We start from the raw sequence: 16,949 nt of genomic DNA on the forward strand, positions 1-16,949 counted from the left end.
CATCAAAATAACGTTTTCTAAAACAAAAGTAAACTTTATAGTATAAAAGTTAAATGATTTTAAGGAAAATAATATTAAATAACCATATCAAAACATCTTCCACATGCTTTTGGTTTCAGTTTAGAAACAAAAAGCACGTACATGACCAAGAGTAAATTTGTTGGATTTTAATCTCATAAGAGATTAAATCCAATGGGTTTGATTGGTCAATTACATGAGAAATTGCACATACAAATTTGATTGAAAAATTAGTTTTTCTCTTGCAAAACCCAATTTTGAACTTGTCCCACATTGGAAAATTATAAGTTTTGTTTTCAGTATTTCAATAGGAGTTGATTTACATTCCTTAGAAATAGTAGAGGAGAGTTTGGGGGTTTGATACTGCACAACGTGCGCATGCATGTGTGCGGCGCAATGAGGTACTTTAGAGGCGCACTTTGCTCGCACTTTGCTCGAACCCGCGTGGCTCGCGAAGGGCGGCTTTGGTTTTGGTGCATTGATGACCGTTGATCACTGTTGATGAGATCAATGATCACGATTCGATCGGGTGTGATCAAGAGACACAATTCAAAGTTAACAGTCATTAACTATTAACTACTTTTTAAACAATCACAATGTTTGAAATTGCGACTGTTTAAGGTGCCTTCTCTAAACCAACACCTACATTTTCTTCATAAACTATTTAAGGAACATGAATCAGACTAAAAAAACACACAATTTCGAAATTCACTTTCTTTCTCTCTCTCTCTTAGTCCAGTCTGCTACAGTCTCACCGAAGGTTTCTTCGGAGATTCTTCAACTTTGCTGGTTGCAGATTCTCGCCCAAGGCTCTGTTGTATCCTGGGAACGGATTTGCTTGTAACCCAACAGCAAACTCAGTGAAACTGAGTGGAGGCAAATAACGTTCTAAAGACAGTGTCTTTAGACGTGCCTCAGAGCTTCTCCTCCAAAATTATAGTGACCTCATTTTCCAACAAAATTTGTGGGAGATTTTTAACTTTAACATTCAGATCAACTCAGCATCTTACACTGAACGGGATTCATGTCTTTGCTTTTGTACTTGGCATCTCGTATACTTTCTGTTTGTAAGAGTGCCTAAAGTCCTATCTTGAAGTCTCCAGAGTCAAAGACCATCAGACCCAAGTCTCTACCACAACCATCAAAAGTCTTGAATAAAGATATGCTGATATGGTTGAAGAGTTGTGGTGGAGGGATAAAGAGAACAGAGAGGGAAGAGGAAAATGATAGAACCTAATTAAGATCGTACTTGGTACCATTGCCTTTTTTAGGTTGGAACGTTGTGATGGCATTTCATATCAAAACCCAAATCATTTAGGTTATTTTTGGCTTGAAGGAAAAAGTAGGAAAAAGGAAGAGAAATGTGGGGAAACCAGTAAAACGTAGTCTTAATGCCTATCCATTAGGTTAACGACCTGTGAAAAACCACATCTAGAAAGATCACAACCCAACCCTTAAGGCAGTGTTTGGTTTGAAGGAAAAACTAGGGAAGGGAAGGGAAAGGAAGCCAGTAAGGCCTATGGATCTCACCTGCACACTTCTCTGTCCCCACCTCCTAATCACCATATATGTAATACTAAAAAACGAATTATTTTGTTTTATCATAAATTTCAATTCCGGAAAATGAAAAATAACCTGGTACAGGAGGGGTCCGGGTGAAAATAATGGACTAAGCAAGCCAATGACAAAAAGACAAATCCATCACTGTTCCACCTTGATAGATTCATCAATATCAAAGCTCATTGTGTTGGTATTACTACTATTAACTCTGCCAAAGAATTTAACATCTCCATCAACTTCAACTTGAGAGATTGCCGTATCATTATTGAAAGAGACTGGAAGCAGCTCATCATCGATTGTTTGAAGAAGGCTGTAAACTCACTATGGAGATTGCAGAAAATTATTGAAAAATGCCATCTTGTTCTTTCTTGTTTGAACTCAAGTGTCTCTTTTTGTCACGTTTTTTCTAGAAAGCATATCAGGCAATAGATTGGTTGGCTCGTAATACACTTACCAGAAGTATTGTAAGTTTGGATGTTTTTCCTTGGTCTCTTAATTTTATTTGTATAGCGCCTTCCGATCTATAAAAGAAAATCCATCCACAAGTTTGATCAATCGGAAAAAGCTTTTGATGCTTTTAAATCCATCGTGAAAAGGTGCTTGTACGCACAAATTAATAGCTTAATAAAGATTCCGGAAACTTGTGTTTGTTTCATGTAGATTATAAACTAATGATGGAAAGGGAGTCCTACAATCTACAGTAGTAGGTTATTCACTACAAACATCCTACCTAGCTGCAGGATTGATCACCAATGATGGAAAGGGAGTCCTTCACGTGATCCCATGAAAATTGCTATTAGCATTGCTTTAAGCAGGATTACTCCTTCTAACCACCTGCAGGATCACCAATTTATTCCTCACCTCTCCATCAATGTTTCTGCATGGTCAGACCTAATTTCAAAGCCGTGCTTGCAATGCAGTTTTTTAGTTTTTTCTCCGTCATCTTCTTGGGTTTTCTTACCTGCAAATACATTTTAAAAGTTAAAACTAAATAATAAGATAACAAATGGTTGATTGATATAGATTCTTATCATTAAAGATCCAATCAAACTTGATCCATCTTCTTTACCGACTCTCTATTCCACTAGGGAAGGTATGTAATTGCTGCAAATAGTATACCATCTCATAAAATCCGATTTGAATGCATGTGCTTATATCTACTTTAAAATAATAATAATTATATTCTATCAATCAGTAAAATTGGTTGAATATCGCATTTTTACTAAGGAACCATTTATTCAAGTTTCCCATGCACCCCTAATCAAATATGTCTACACCCGCATTTGAAATAAAAAATCACTGTATATGATGATGAGTCCAGATCTGCACCCACAAGGTAGCGCCCCACAACGTCCACCACATCACTTCCCTGCCGTGTATTAGAAACATCTCCCAATGATTATACTATTGGTTCTGATATTATCATCGGGGAAATGTTTTCAATACACACACTATGAGAATATACTGTGGAACATTGTGGGGCACCTCCTTATGGGGTGCATATGTGAACTCGTATATGATATGAATTTATTTCAATAGCTGGTCTGTTATTGGGTGTTAACAGTATACACACACATATATATATATAAACAACCTATTGTTGGATTTTAATCTTATAAGAGATTAAATCCAATGGATTTGATTGGCCAATTGCATGAGAAATTGCACATGCACACTTGATTGAAAAATTAGTTTTCTCTTACAAAACTCAGTTTTGAACCTGCCCCACATTGGAAAATTATAAGTTTTGTTTTCAGTATTTTAATAAGAGCTGATTTACGCTCCTTAGAAATAGTAGAGAAGAGAGTATAGGGGTTTGATATCGTGCAACGTGCACGCACACGTGTGTGTGGCGCAATGAGGCACATTTCGCTTGCGCCCGCGTGGCTCACGAAGGGCGGCTTTGGTTGCAGATTCTCTGAATTTCTTCGGAGATTCTTCAACTTTGCTGGTCAGTGAAACTGAGTGGGGGCAAATACACCTGTGGGTGGAGTATTCATGGGTCAGGATCGGGTCGGGCTTTCACTCTGTATTAACAAATTTTTCTAAGGCCCCGGCCCGACCATCGGGCCTACAACTTGGGCCCGAGCCCGACCCTCATAAAAAGCCTGAAGCTCGGGCTTGGGCCCGAGCCCAAAATTTAGCCCATACTATTACTACTGCTGAAGCGGCTAAATAGAGAGAGAGAGAGAGAGAGAGAGAGAGAGAGAGAGAGAGAGAGAGAGAATTATAAAGAAAAGAATAAAAAATGTATATATTAGATTATAAATATATATTTCAGTAAATATTATATTATTTATATATTTTATATAATATATAAAATACATATTATATATTTTATAAAATATATAATGCTGAGTCGGGTCAAGTTGGGTCGAGCCGGGCTCGGGCTGGGCTTTTTTGACAAATCTGAAGCCCGGCCTGAAATACAATCGAACTTAATGTGTTAGGCCCGAGATCAGGTACGAAAGCCTAATTACATGATCAAGCCCAACCGGGATTCAGGCCGGGCCAGGCTGGGCCATCGGGTTACCCGTCCCATGAACAAGTCTAATTCCCAATAAGCACTTGTAAATGTCTGGTCGGTAGCATGTGAGCCGGAATGGGTTGTGGGTGGCAGAATGGAGCCCCATTATGCATGCATGCCTTTATTTATGACAGATGACGTCCCTACCAACTCTACGATATTGCCTTTCTTGTTGGGAACTAAGCAATAAGAGTGCCCCATTGTGATGGTTCAACCACCATCAGCGCCATCAGCATGCCATCTAAGTATTTTGGGTTGGGTCCTTGTATTCTTTTTGTAAGGGGGGTATGCCAATGGCAATTATGTAAATAGTAGTATGCATGTACAGTATTTTGATGTATCATTTTGTCACTCCCCCAAAAGCTTAACATACTCTTTGAGGGGAGGTAGGTAGTCGAGTGAGCTCATAAGCGTGTAAAGGTTAAGCATGAGATCCCCTCGACACTATACTGTGTGCTTGTGCTTACCACTGATTAATGCAATACAAGTTGCCTTTTGTCTAATTTGTGTGCACTCCTGTTTCCTTTCGTATGTTGTTGCTTGCATTTGTAGGCTTTCTCAACCCCAATCGAGCGCCGCATGGGGCCCCGTCGATTAGCCCTGTGATAGTTGGTATCAGAGCTTTGTTGACACTAGCGGTTGTTAAGCCCAATGAGTCCCTGTCGTGCCCCACAACAACACTAGCCCGATTAAGAATCATGACACGCAAGAGGAGATCCAAGAAGGGATCTCACGGGTTTATGATGAGGACGAGCCTAGAGGTAGCTCTCCCAAAGACAAAGGCGTCAGCTCAAAGCATAGCAAGCGTGACAAGTAGTTAGTTGACAAGCTTGCAACCATGGACAAGCGCATCATGCACTGTGAAGCAGTGGTTGGTGAAAACCGTGACCATGTGGATGAGCTTTAACTCAACCTTGAGACCGTAGCATTGGTCGTAGAAAGATTGGAGGACCAGTCCGGTGACAGCTCCAACAGGCCAGACAACCCACTAGAAGACCCGGTGAAGTGCCTACAGATCCAACTTGAAGACTTGAAGGGCGAAGTGACCCTTCTGAAGAGGCTGATGGCCAGTACAGCCAGCACACCTGCTACTCCAACCCCTCCACAGATCAAAGTCCGCGAGCCTACATCATATGTAGAGACCCGCGATGCCCGGGAGCTTGACAACATTCTGTGGCAAATGGAACAATATTTCACCGCCGCCGAACTCGTTGAGGAGGCGGCCAAGGTGCGTACTGTTGTTATGTATCTTATGATGTTGCTATGTTATGGTGGCATAGGAGATGTGCCGATGTGGAGTGAGGATTATGCTCCATTAATACCTGGTCCATGTTCAAGAGCGAGATAAAGCGCCAGTTCTATCCAGAGAACGTGGAGTACCAAGCCCGTCGGAAGCTCAAAAACCTAAAACACACGAGCTCATTGCATGAGTACGTGAAGGGGTTCCCCGCACTATTGCTCGAGATCACAGGCATGTCAGATAAAGACTTGCTCTTCAACTTTATGGACGGCCTACAACAATGGGCCGAGCTTGAACTCTAGAGACGAGGTGTGAAGGACCTCGCCACAGCCATGGTCATTGCTAAACAACTGGTATACAACAGGCGACCAAGCAAAGATGGCCCCAAACCTAAATCATACCAGGGCATAGGGAAGATTGGAGGTAATAGGAAACCTTACTATGCGCCCAAGGGAGACTCTGGCCCAAGTAAACGCAACACTTTTAAGTTCTACAGGAGACTCGAGGGAGACTCTGGATACAGGGGTGGCTAATTTGTGAAGAGAACACCTCCGGCACCATGCTTCATCTGTGAGGGAAAACATTGGGCTAAGGATTGTCCTAGTCGGGGGAAGCTCAATGCCTTGCTTGCAAAGCTTAGTGATGATGAGCATAGCGAAGAGGAGAAGGAACCAGGGGAGACAAGAATGGGGGCCTCTATAAAGACTCAATGCAATGAAGAAGAAGACGAGCCCACAGGGAGCATCGAAGTTCAAGCCGAAGGGACTGATATATGTAGACATTCGCTTGAATGGTAAGCCCACAAGAGCCATGGTGGATACAGGTGATACCTACAACTTTATCTCTATGGAGGAAGCATCCCAAGTAGAACTTGCACCTACCAATGAAGTCAGATGGTTGAAGGCTGTGAATTCTAATGCCAAACCCATACGAGGTGTAGCTCATGGGGTGGTCTTGCAACTTGGTGACTGGGAATGGATAATAGACCTCTCAGTCGTGCCTATGGATGATTTTCAAATTGTTCTCGGCATGGACTTCTTAACTCAAGTAAAGGTGGTGCCCATGCCCTTTCTCAGCAAAGTGTGCATATTCGAAGATCAGGCTCCTTGCATGGTTCTAGTTGTGCCAGAGACCACGTCTACCCCCAAGATGCTCTCAGCATTGCAACTCAAGGATGGAGTGCGGAAAGGAGAGGCCACTTACCTAGCCACATTGGTGGACTCCGACCTGCCTAACACACCAACCGAGCATATCCTGCCAGCGATTACAATGGCACTAGAAGAATGTCATGACAGATGACGGCCCTACCAACTCTACGATATTGCCTTTCTTGTTGGGCACTAAGCAATAAGAGCGCCCCATTGTGACGGTTCAACCCCCATCAGCGCCATTAGCACGCCATCTAAGTGTTTTGGGTTGGGTCCTTGTACTCTTTTTGTAAGGGGGGTATGCCAATGGCAATTATGTAAATAGTAGTATGCATGTACAGTATTTTGATGTATCATTTTGTCACTCCCCCAAAAGCTTAACGTACTCTTTGAGGGGAGGTAGGTAGTCGAGTGAGCTCATAAGCATGTAAAGGTTAAGCACGAGATCCCCTCGACACTGTACTGTGTGCTTGTGCTTACCACTGATGAATGCAATATAAGTTGCATTTTGTCTAATTTGTATGCACTCATGTTTCCTTTTATGTGTTATTGCTTGCATTTGTAGGCTTTCTCGACCCCAATCGAGCATCGCACGGGGCCCATCGATTAGCGCCATGGCACCATGTCAGCCGTGAGGTGTATATGCTCCAATTTTACAGTATATAGGGCTGTGCATTGTAAGATGCGTGTCATCCCCAAATTTTTGCTCATTCCAGGGTGTTAGCTACTAACAAATGCATTACATTCGCACATTGGAAACATCTCAATTGTCAATGCGCAGCCATAGTGTCTTGTGCATATATAATGCACTAATTTCTTAGGGATGTACGTGTTAGCATTTTATACTACTTTTAGCTCAGTCTTGGATCCATTCAAATTTTGACAAAAGCATAAACCAAGTTGCACTTCTAGTCTTTGTGCGCAACAGATTCCCAACTCCCTATAGCTTCTCCAGAAAGCACCCTACTGTTAGTCTGTTACATGCATCAACATTGTATTGAAGTAACAAATTGATGGTTACTCAGTTGGTAACCACTGACTGGTTGTAGTGGAGACTTGGGATCTCATCTAAGTCCCTCTGTCACAATGGTTTAAGGGGGTTATGAATTTGTTTGGGGGATGTGTTAGCCTCTGTTGTTTGTTTCGTCAACATTGTTTTAAATCTGGATTTTTTTTTTTTTTTGAGGCTGACGAAAGAGCGATCGACTTGAGTTTTCACACGTTCACCGGAATGAGCGAAGATGAATAAATAAGTAGAAAAGGATAGCTGCTTACCCTAACGAAAACTGTCGTCAGAAGAAGTTGTGGCTTGATCCTCTCAAGCGCAGTGTATGTAATCTCGAAACCGAGAGACTCCACCACTCTTAAGATCTCTCCTCCCACACCAGTGCCACCCTTGCATGTTATCTTCACCACATATCTTCGATCCTCCATTTTCTCTGTCTCCATCTGCATTATTATTGATTTACAATACACAAATTAATATATGCAATAAGTAAATAAAATTTCATGTACACTTTATTATACCATATAAATAATCAAATGTAGACATAGAAATGTAATAAATAACATCAATTTAGGTAGCAAGCATACATCGGCCGGATTTCAAATGATCAGGGTTTCATGCCATTAGACCTGGTTGGTGGGGATTTTAATTACCTCGATAATCTTGGTTTTGGGTCTCGAAGTGATGTTGGACGCTGACCCCCGCCGGTTGCGGGGATTTGGGATTGGATTATCCGGCCATGTCTCCGGCAAGTTGATTAACGTGGGTGGTTGTTGTTGTTTAAGCTCCTTTTGAAGCTGTGCAGTTTCTTCATGAATGCCCTTCAGATACGACAGAGCGTCCACTAACACTGATCTTTTGTCCATCTGTAATACAAACCAAATTAACCATTATATTGATTGCGTTAAATCAGTTTGCACATTCTTTCTTTTTAATTAATAGAAATCTTAGAGACTAGCTAGTTTTCATCAATAAGATTACCTTAGTAATATTGGGAACAAGAGAACGAAGAGCAAGCAATTGCTGACTCAGTCTCTTCCTTCTGTTCCTTTCCGAAACCAAATTCTTACAACTCGGCACACCTGGCTTTGGGTCATCATCCGTTGCTTCTTCATCGTCTTCTTCAATGTAACGTTGAAGTTCCGTCGCCGTAGCATGATCAACAGCATTAGTGTTAATCGGTTGAGGAGTGTCAACCTCCACTGAATCCAGAGCCGTTGGTGTCGTTGAATCCATTATGGACTGAAAGACATGATCGTCGATGCTATCTTGGCTCTCCTCTGGTGCAATTAGAAGGCTAAGATAGTTGCCATCATCTACAAATGCGTCGCGGACATCTACTTCCAGATGGTTGTGGGTGATCAGCGTCGTATCAACACTATTTTGGACGCTTTCAGTGCTGGGTCGGCCGGGATCGAAGCTAGGGAAGTCCAGTAGTGATTCATGGGTGTGTGGTCTTGGTGGTTGCTGGGAGAAAAGATTGGAGTCTAGATCCGAGGTTATGAATTGGAATAAAGGGTCATCCAGCATTTGAAGATCTTGTAACTCTTGGGGGAAGCTACTACTAGGGTTGTAAGTGTCATCTTGGTCTAGCCAAGAAGAGATTATGTCTACGTACCCGGTTGTTGGATTCGGGGTTGTCTCAATTGTCGGTTGGTTCTCTTCTTGGAAGGAAAAATCTCCTACTTCTTCCATACTGATCCTATAACACTAGCTCGATGTCCAACCCAGTAGCAGTAGGTCACTCTTTTAATTACTTTCAGTAGAATGTTCACTCAACTGCTAATATGGCTTTGATGGGGAAAAAAATGGATGACAAACCACATCACACAATAATAAGAAGATGAAATTAATACTCTCTCGCTCTATGTCACAGTCTGGACTTTCCTTGTTTCTCTCTCTCTCTGAGTTGGGCCTTGGGAATATAAAGAGAATTGATATAGAAACGTCCAAAAAAGTTTGGTGGCTTAATTGTTGATGACATTGAATTTCTATGTTTCCAGGAGTTTAAATTTGTTTCGGTTTTTAAAGGGGGAGAAAAATGGAAGAAGAAGGAGAAGAAGAAACCCTTTGTCCTTCTCCTCCTTGTACCCCCACCACGGGCACAGTTGAGCTGACTGACACTGTGATAAACCACCACAAAATTCTTATCCACACCTTTCCCACTAATTTGAAAACCCTTCTTTCTTTTACCCTCCGAAGTCCCAACAAGGAGACGCAAACAAATGTGACCACCTTCCGAAGAAAAGGAGATGGTGATGCATAATATCAAGTATGCACAATAATTTGGTGTATCAACTATCAAACACCGCCGTCGATGATCACGTGGTTCAATCCGGAGTCATATAATTCAGTTTGCTTGCACTGTAACTTTTATAATTTTCCTTAATTATTAATTCATGGGAGTGAAAATAGGCTGAATTGTTGTTTGTCTTTTGTCTTCAGATTTAACTTTGTCCTAGATGTCTCTGAAGCTCCATTTGGAAAGGGTGCAAATAAAGTGTATATGCAAATATGTAGTGTATATTCTGGTCTATGCAAATGAAAAGTTGGTTTGATTTTATATAATAAATTTATTTTTTTGCCAAACGATTTTTAGTTATATTGGATGCAAACAGGAATTCCTAGATTAATTAAACTATATCATTTTTAGTTTGTCTAATTTTGAGTGCAAAGTTTGCATCCATTTTTAGATAAAAACCTTGTTCTCATTTTGGATGCAAACATGCCTTGAAATTGTAAAAGTGTCACTCTCGTTTTGAGAGTGTGGTAGGTAGCAATTTGAAAGAAAATTTAAATACGAGAAAGGTGGTCCAAATTTTACAATCAGTTTTTGGGATGCAAGATTTGCACTGTCGTGATTTGCGAATATAAATGAGACAAAAAGTACAATTTTCATATTAGATACAAATGCAAATCATGATGACAAACAACTAAACTAGATGTAAAATTTTTATTTAATTCAGAAATCAACTTCAGACAAATAGAGCCTTATAAATGATGATCAGCAAAGTTTTCATGAAATTAGCGTCAAAATAATCGCATCGAAGGGAAAGAAGAATTAATAAATAAGGGATTCCTAGTTAAAATAAAATAAAAGTACAAACACGCTGAAAAGATGACATATCAAGCCGCACATCAGGAACAAAACTATACATTAAATTCATTCATAAGGATGCGGGAGATTTGCCTGATGTGCGGCTGAATATCATTATTTCAGTGGGTTTGCGCACTTTTGGGTAGGGGTGTTCACGGGTCGAGTTGGGTCGGTTTATTGGGGTTTTTTCAACCGACCCGACTTGGTCGGGTAATCTGAGGTGGAAATCAAAACCGATCCATTGATAGGTCAAATCGACCTGGTCGGTTTGAATCGGGTTGGGTTGGTTTCGGTTTTGCTCCTGTACAAAAGGATATTTAATTGAATTTAATTGTAATTGTCTAATGGGTTGCCTATTTGGTGTAAATGATTATAAAAAGTTAAAAACTAGGATATATTGCCTATTCTAATTGTAATTGCCTAATGGACCTTCTAGTTTTAATATAAGATTAGTTATAATTAAGTAGGAAATTACTCAAACTAGAAACTACCGAACTAATAGAAGACTAGTTCGATTCGGGTCGGATTGGTTTTGGTTTTTACACAAAAAAACCGAAACCAACCCAATATATCGATTTATATATTTGCCCAATCCGAAACCGACTGATACTGATGAAAACTCAGTCGACTCGAATTGGATCTGTCCGGATTGATTGATTCAGTCGGGTTGGGCATTCTTATGAACAACCCTACTTTTGGGTTTCAGCACATCCCGTCTCGTTAAAATATAACAATATGACTAGTTTCTTCTCTCATTATATATCATTATATAGGTTGTGTTTGATTTTGATTTGAAGGAAACGATGGTGAAAAGAAAGGAAAAAATATGGTCACTGGGCAGATGGGCTGTTGCAAACAGAGAAAAGAGATATGGAAGAAGATCACCTCTCCACGTGATGAATGTAGTTTTGCCAAGTGGAGGGATGATATTCCACATCGTTAAGATTTCATTAACAGTTGAGGTCGGAGTTAAATACTGGACCGTACTCATTAACAAACATCGCTAACATGATCTATAACCATCGCGGTACTATGCGGGAGACCGACCAAAACATGTGGTCACGAGGGCATCCGTACGCCATACCTACTTGTTTTGTTCTGTCTGTACTTAGGGGCCCGTTAAGGAGGGGGGAGCTGAAAGATTCGAATTCAGACTAGCTGAATGTTTTAGCTGTATTGCAGGCTGTGGACCAATATTAATACCCCACACTAGTGACAAAATAAATAGGGCCTATATTTGTGAGTAGTTTGGATCTGTTTCTGACAGAACGTTCCTTCGAACCAATCTCACCATATGTTTGAGCAGTACATCCGGAAGATTGGTGTGAGAAGGAACAAATCCCAATTGGAATGGTTGAGTCTCGTCTATTTTACGGCTGATTTGGAATGTTATAATTGATTCCAACCCTATTAAATAGTTATTACATTCAGTTAATCCTATTTTTAAAGGAGTTGGCATCTCCGCCTCACCACCTGTTGCCTCACAAACGCCCCACACAACGTGCGACTGCCGTATCTCCAGTCATATGTGGTGGGGTGTTTCTACGTGCGGGGTTAATGGGACGGCCGTTAGTCCTAAAATGAGCTTAAACCTCTTTTCTCTCATATTTTTGCTCCTTAATCTCAGATTAATGTTTTAAAAAATGATTCGGAAACGGAATCATTTTGGCCACTATTTTTGGGTCGACGGTCTGATTTTCTGGTTCGAATAAACGGGCCATTTTGATAAATAAATTAAAAAAATAAAAAATAATTAATAATAAAAAATGGTCAAAAACCGTTGAACAGGTCGACAGGTTGACAGTTCGATCGCTCGGGTCAATGGAACCAGTTGCTTGGATGGTTCCCGAGCCGAAGGTTCCGACCGTTCGAGTCAATGACGATTCGAAAACCTTACCTCAAATCATGCCTGACCCCGTTCTACTCCCCTCCCCCCGAGCTCGGATCTAATTCCATTTTCGACAATGACGATTGCTCGGGAACCGCCATTGACCTAGATGGTCGGGCCATTCGGCCTAGGAACCATCTAGGCAACAGGTTCCGTTTTACCACAAACTCGATATTTGACTAAAAACCATTGAAAAAGTTAATAACTTGTTGACCTGAGTAGTAGAATCGTCGATCCATCAACCCGTTCAATGATTTTGACCATTTTTTATTTTTTAATTTATTTGTCAAAACAGGCCATTCGTTTGAACCGAATGATCGAATCGTTGATCTAGAAACCGATGGTCAAAACAGTTCCATTTTCGAATCATTTTTAAAACGTTGTATGAGAGAGAAAATTTGAGTTCGTTTTAAGGTTAACATGATGAGTTAACAGCCGTTCAATTAACCCCGCACGTTGGCACGTCCCACAGCGTGCGACTGAACATGTGATAGTCGCACGTTGTGTGGGGCGTTTTACAGATTCAAGTGGATTTATTTTTTGTTGAGATGCGAACTCTCTTTAAAGATTCAAGTGGATTAATTTTTTGTTTGGCAAAAGCTAAATTTGTCAGAACTTCGAAAGATTCAACCCTCTTCTTCGCCGGGCCCGAAAAGATAAAAGACCAGCCAAGCTCAAGCAGCAGGGGAATGATACAGATGATGGTAAAATCCATAGTTACTGTGGGCACCAATGTGATCTCCTCTGAGCAAATATATAAGCAGCTTAATTTGTTCCTCTCACTCCGTAATGCCTGTAAAACCGCCCATGCTTGAGCTTGTTCTGAGCCATGCAGATTACTACTGCTAGCCGCAAGGAAGTTAAGAATCAGGACACAGAACCATAAAACCTACAGCAGCAGCCTGAGTGTTATCAATATAACAAAGCGACTGAAGCAGCTGCCAGACATTGCATCTCTTCGAAGTACTAACAAACAGCTGTTTTGGGCTCTCTATAAGCCGCTGCCACTGCACTTCAACACTCGCCAAATTGCACTTACATTGTTTGGTAGATTTGTCATTGTTAAGAGACACATATGCAATGTTTCAGAGAATCAACTCAGAGGTAGTTGGTTACGACCTTTATTTTTCACCACTGGTTCTCTCAACTAGGCATGTATGAGGCAATCTTTCAATTATTTGGGTTAGATTTCTCTTCACATGCATGTTTGAAGAGCCATAATAGCAATTATTTTTATGGTGAATTCGGGTTAGATTTTTCATTTAATTTAGGCTGTGTTTGGAATCAGTGTAAAACTTCATCAATGTAAAAATACACTGATGGCTTTTTACAGTTGCTTTTTTGAAAATAATGATAGGTGGAAGAGTGTAAAGTTTTACATGAATAAAATAGATGTAGTTTTTACATTGATAATCGATGTAAAACTTTCGAGTCGATGAGGTTTTGCATCGATTATCAACGTAAAACTACACTCCATCCAAACGCACGCAAAACTGAACTGGAGTGTAGTTTTACATCAATAATAATTACACCCTCTTTCCAAATGCATACAAAATCCACCCGATGTAAAGTTTACATTGGTTCCTGATTAACATCGCGTCCAAATGCAACCTTAAGAGATTAAATCGCGCTTTATTTGTGAATAACAATCAATGTCGTTCATGGCCATTCCCTGTCCTTCCTTTGGGAATGAAGTCCCATTCTTGTTGATTTTAATTTCCATTCCCACTCTTATCTGAACCAAACAGACTATGGGAATGGACCGTTCCAATTCTGGTTTTGGAGGATTTCGATTCCAATTCTAATTCTGATTGCGAATCAAACGGACCCTTAGAGTTGAGAGATAATGGAGTCCATGATTTTGAGAGTCGAGGTCTCTCCCCAAAAATGGGCTTGGGTCTTTATTTGGATAATTACTTAATTAGTAATGACCAAACGACCCTAGATCAAACAGGGCTATCTCAACACTTGACATTGTTTTTTATATATATACTAGTAGGGTGCCCCTCCAAACATATTGAATAGGCAATGTTATCTATTTATGCAAATTTAAAGTTAGCTATTTGGGTGAATAAAACAAATCAATTTAGTGTAATTCAATTAGTTAATTTAACTTAATTGATTAATTATGGTAAATTAATTAATCATTAGTTTAATTAATCTAATTAAATACTTAAATTGCATTAATTCTTAATTTTAAAACAAATAAAATTATAATTACAATTAGGTAACTTAGCATATGATATGCATAAGACACTTTATCAAGTGTATACTATCGGAGAGGATGCGAGAGAGTGGTTGAATTCTGAGAGAGAGAGAGAGAGGTAAAAAATGAAAAATAAAATTGATAATAACAATTTTGTGGCAATATTGTAATTAAATGTTGATGACACTGTTATAATTATATGAAAATTCAATGTCATATGCATTATTAGAAAAAAGGTAAATGATTGTTTTCAATGACACTCTTGTAATTGGTAGAAAATTCAAGGAGACAAATAATACCATTCTTGTAATTAGAAAATGCTCATGAATATCACACGAATAATTTGTATCAAAATAGCATAATATTTCACACAAACTCATATAACTTTTACATGCTAGAATTCCATTTCATATATATAACCATCCACCACAATGTATCCTTTTGGTTTCTCATGTTTTAACCACCCAAAGCTTCATTTTTTGGTTTTTCCCTTTCAATTCGGAAAAGGAACCATCAATAGAATTACCGGTATGATTCTCCTTTCATTATTAGGAGATAAAAGAAAAGTATGACATGATTCTAATATGCTAGGTCATTCTAATTTGGGATTAGAAACACAACAGGGTGGGGGGACAGGAAGCCATTCTCCATACCCATCATCGTCTCGCCTCTGGAGATAAGGTTATCCCCATTCTCATCCCTATAAGGATCCTCATCCCTGTGAGGATCTCCGCGTGATATGAATTTTTTATGATGTCAATCATTTTGTTTTTATTTATATTTTAATTTAAAAAATTAAAATATATTCATTTTTCCCTCAATGAGTATTCAGAATGGTTTATTTCTTGTCATGCACATTGTCACTGCAACACATTAGGCTCCAACTCGTTCTAATTGGGGCCATTCAAATTTTGATAAAATCTCATCCAGAACATGAATCCACCCAAATTTCACTGCTACACAACAAGGGATGGTGAATTAGTAGGTTGAGCTTCGAAGTCATCATCAGCCGTGGTGCTTCAAGTTTACAAGCGTCGGGATGCATATAAAAGAAGAGTTCAATAATTTGGCAGCACTGGGCAATTTCAATATTTTTCGGTTTGCTTATCTTTTCCATTATATTGTACTCAAAATATAGCAAATTCTGACGTTTTTCTTGAAGTAGCCCTAAAAATAATAAAAAAGAGAGAGAATTAATAGATTTATTAAAAGCCCACGTGCTTCAAACTAGTTTACAAGAAAAAGCTAGGATTAATATCCAACTTGCAATCTTATGTGGTCTAGAACCGAAGGACACAGACCGCGTGATTGTGAATCACATATTGCATGGCTGTAAAGCAAGTATAGTTTCTAGTTAATCAGGTACCTCTTGGACCCATGAAAGTGAAGATAGATTAGCTTGGTTCAAAAGCATGGTTTTTAAAACCGGTCTGGTGACCCAATCGGTCAAGGGTCTGGTTATCGGGTCGACCCAAATGGATGGCCTGTTTTGATAAAAAAAAAATTGAAAAACGGTTAAAACCATTCGATCGGTTTGAATAGTTAATTGGCCGGTTTAGTGGTTTGTTGACCAAAATCAATGGTTTTGCGAAAAACAAAACTGGTTAGGTGATCGGTTCCTGGTTTTTCTGGTCCGACCATCCGGTCCAGTTCAGTTTTGAAAATCATACTCAAAAGAATAAAAGGCCTTTATGATCCTAAGTTGGGATGACAATTTTCTCCAACCCCCTTTCCCCAATCCTATGGGCCAGGGATGGAGATTCTTTATCAGGGACAAGGGCGGCAACGGCAATTGATAGTGATATCCAATCAGAGACAGGGATGGAGAGTGAATTCTCCGCCCTGCCCCATCTTACCTCCAACTATTTGTGTTAATTATATATATATATATATATATATATATATATATATTATATTATTTATGTTATTTATATCAAAATATATTTAAAATATGTTTTTTTTTTAACAATTCTCTTTATTTTAAGTAAATATATTTTTAAAAATAATTTTAATTTAAAAAGTTCAAGAATTCAGGTTTTCAATAGGGAAACCATCTCTGTCAGGGATTGCAGATACAAGGAAGGTCATTTTTATCCCCGACAGGGATTAGGGTTGAGAGTGGGAATTTATTTCAAAGCTGGGGTTAGGGATGGAAAATATGATCCCCATACAAAATTCACCCATTGCCATTCCTAATGCCAAGTCTAAGGCAAAAAGCTTGGTTTTTATTATTTGGAATATATATGGATTCATTGAAAT

The 16,949-nt window shown here is 39.5% G+C and overlaps 1 protein-coding gene across 1 annotated transcript; it reads right to left on the reverse strand.

Annotated features, from left to right (window-relative positions):
* Nucleotides 1–2,164: 2,164 nt before the first annotated feature.
* LOC148842591 (uncharacterized) lies at nt 2,165–9,637 on the reverse strand. The gene is made up of 4 exons (XM_088959625.1): nt 8,481–9,637; nt 8,153–8,365; nt 7,769–7,942; nt 2,165–2,539 (listed from the first exon to the last, which is right to left on the reverse strand). Exons 1-4 carry the CDS (start codon nt 9,192–9,194, stop codon nt 2,447–2,449), a joined length of 1,194 nt encoding a protein of 397 aa, XP_088815751.1. The 5' UTR covers nt 9,195–9,637; the 3' UTR covers nt 2,165–2,446.
* Between the last annotated feature and the right edge of the window lie 7,312 nt (nt 9,638–16,949).

The sequence above is a fragment of the Nelumbo lutea genome, chromosome 8, assembly GCF_056320005.1.
Source record: "Nelumbo lutea isolate HS-2025 chromosome 8, American lotus-T2T, whole genome shotgun sequence".
In the NCBI taxonomy this organism is placed as follows: domain Eukaryota; kingdom Viridiplantae; phylum Streptophyta; class Magnoliopsida; order Proteales; family Nelumbonaceae; genus Nelumbo; species Nelumbo lutea.

Coding starts and splice junctions, on each gene's coding strand:
- LOC148842591 (XM_088959625.1), bottom strand. CDS start 9,194: ATGGAAGAAGTAGGAGATTTTTCCTTCCAAGAAGAGAACCAACCGACA. Junction 7,943..8,152: donor CCAAAACCAAGATTATCGAG/GTAATTAAAATC, acceptor ATAATAATGCAG/ATGGAGACAGAGAAAATGGA. Junction 2,540..7,768: donor TGACGACAGTTTTCGTTAGG/GTAAGCAGCTAT, acceptor ATGTATTTGCAG/GTAAGAAAACCCAAGAAGAT.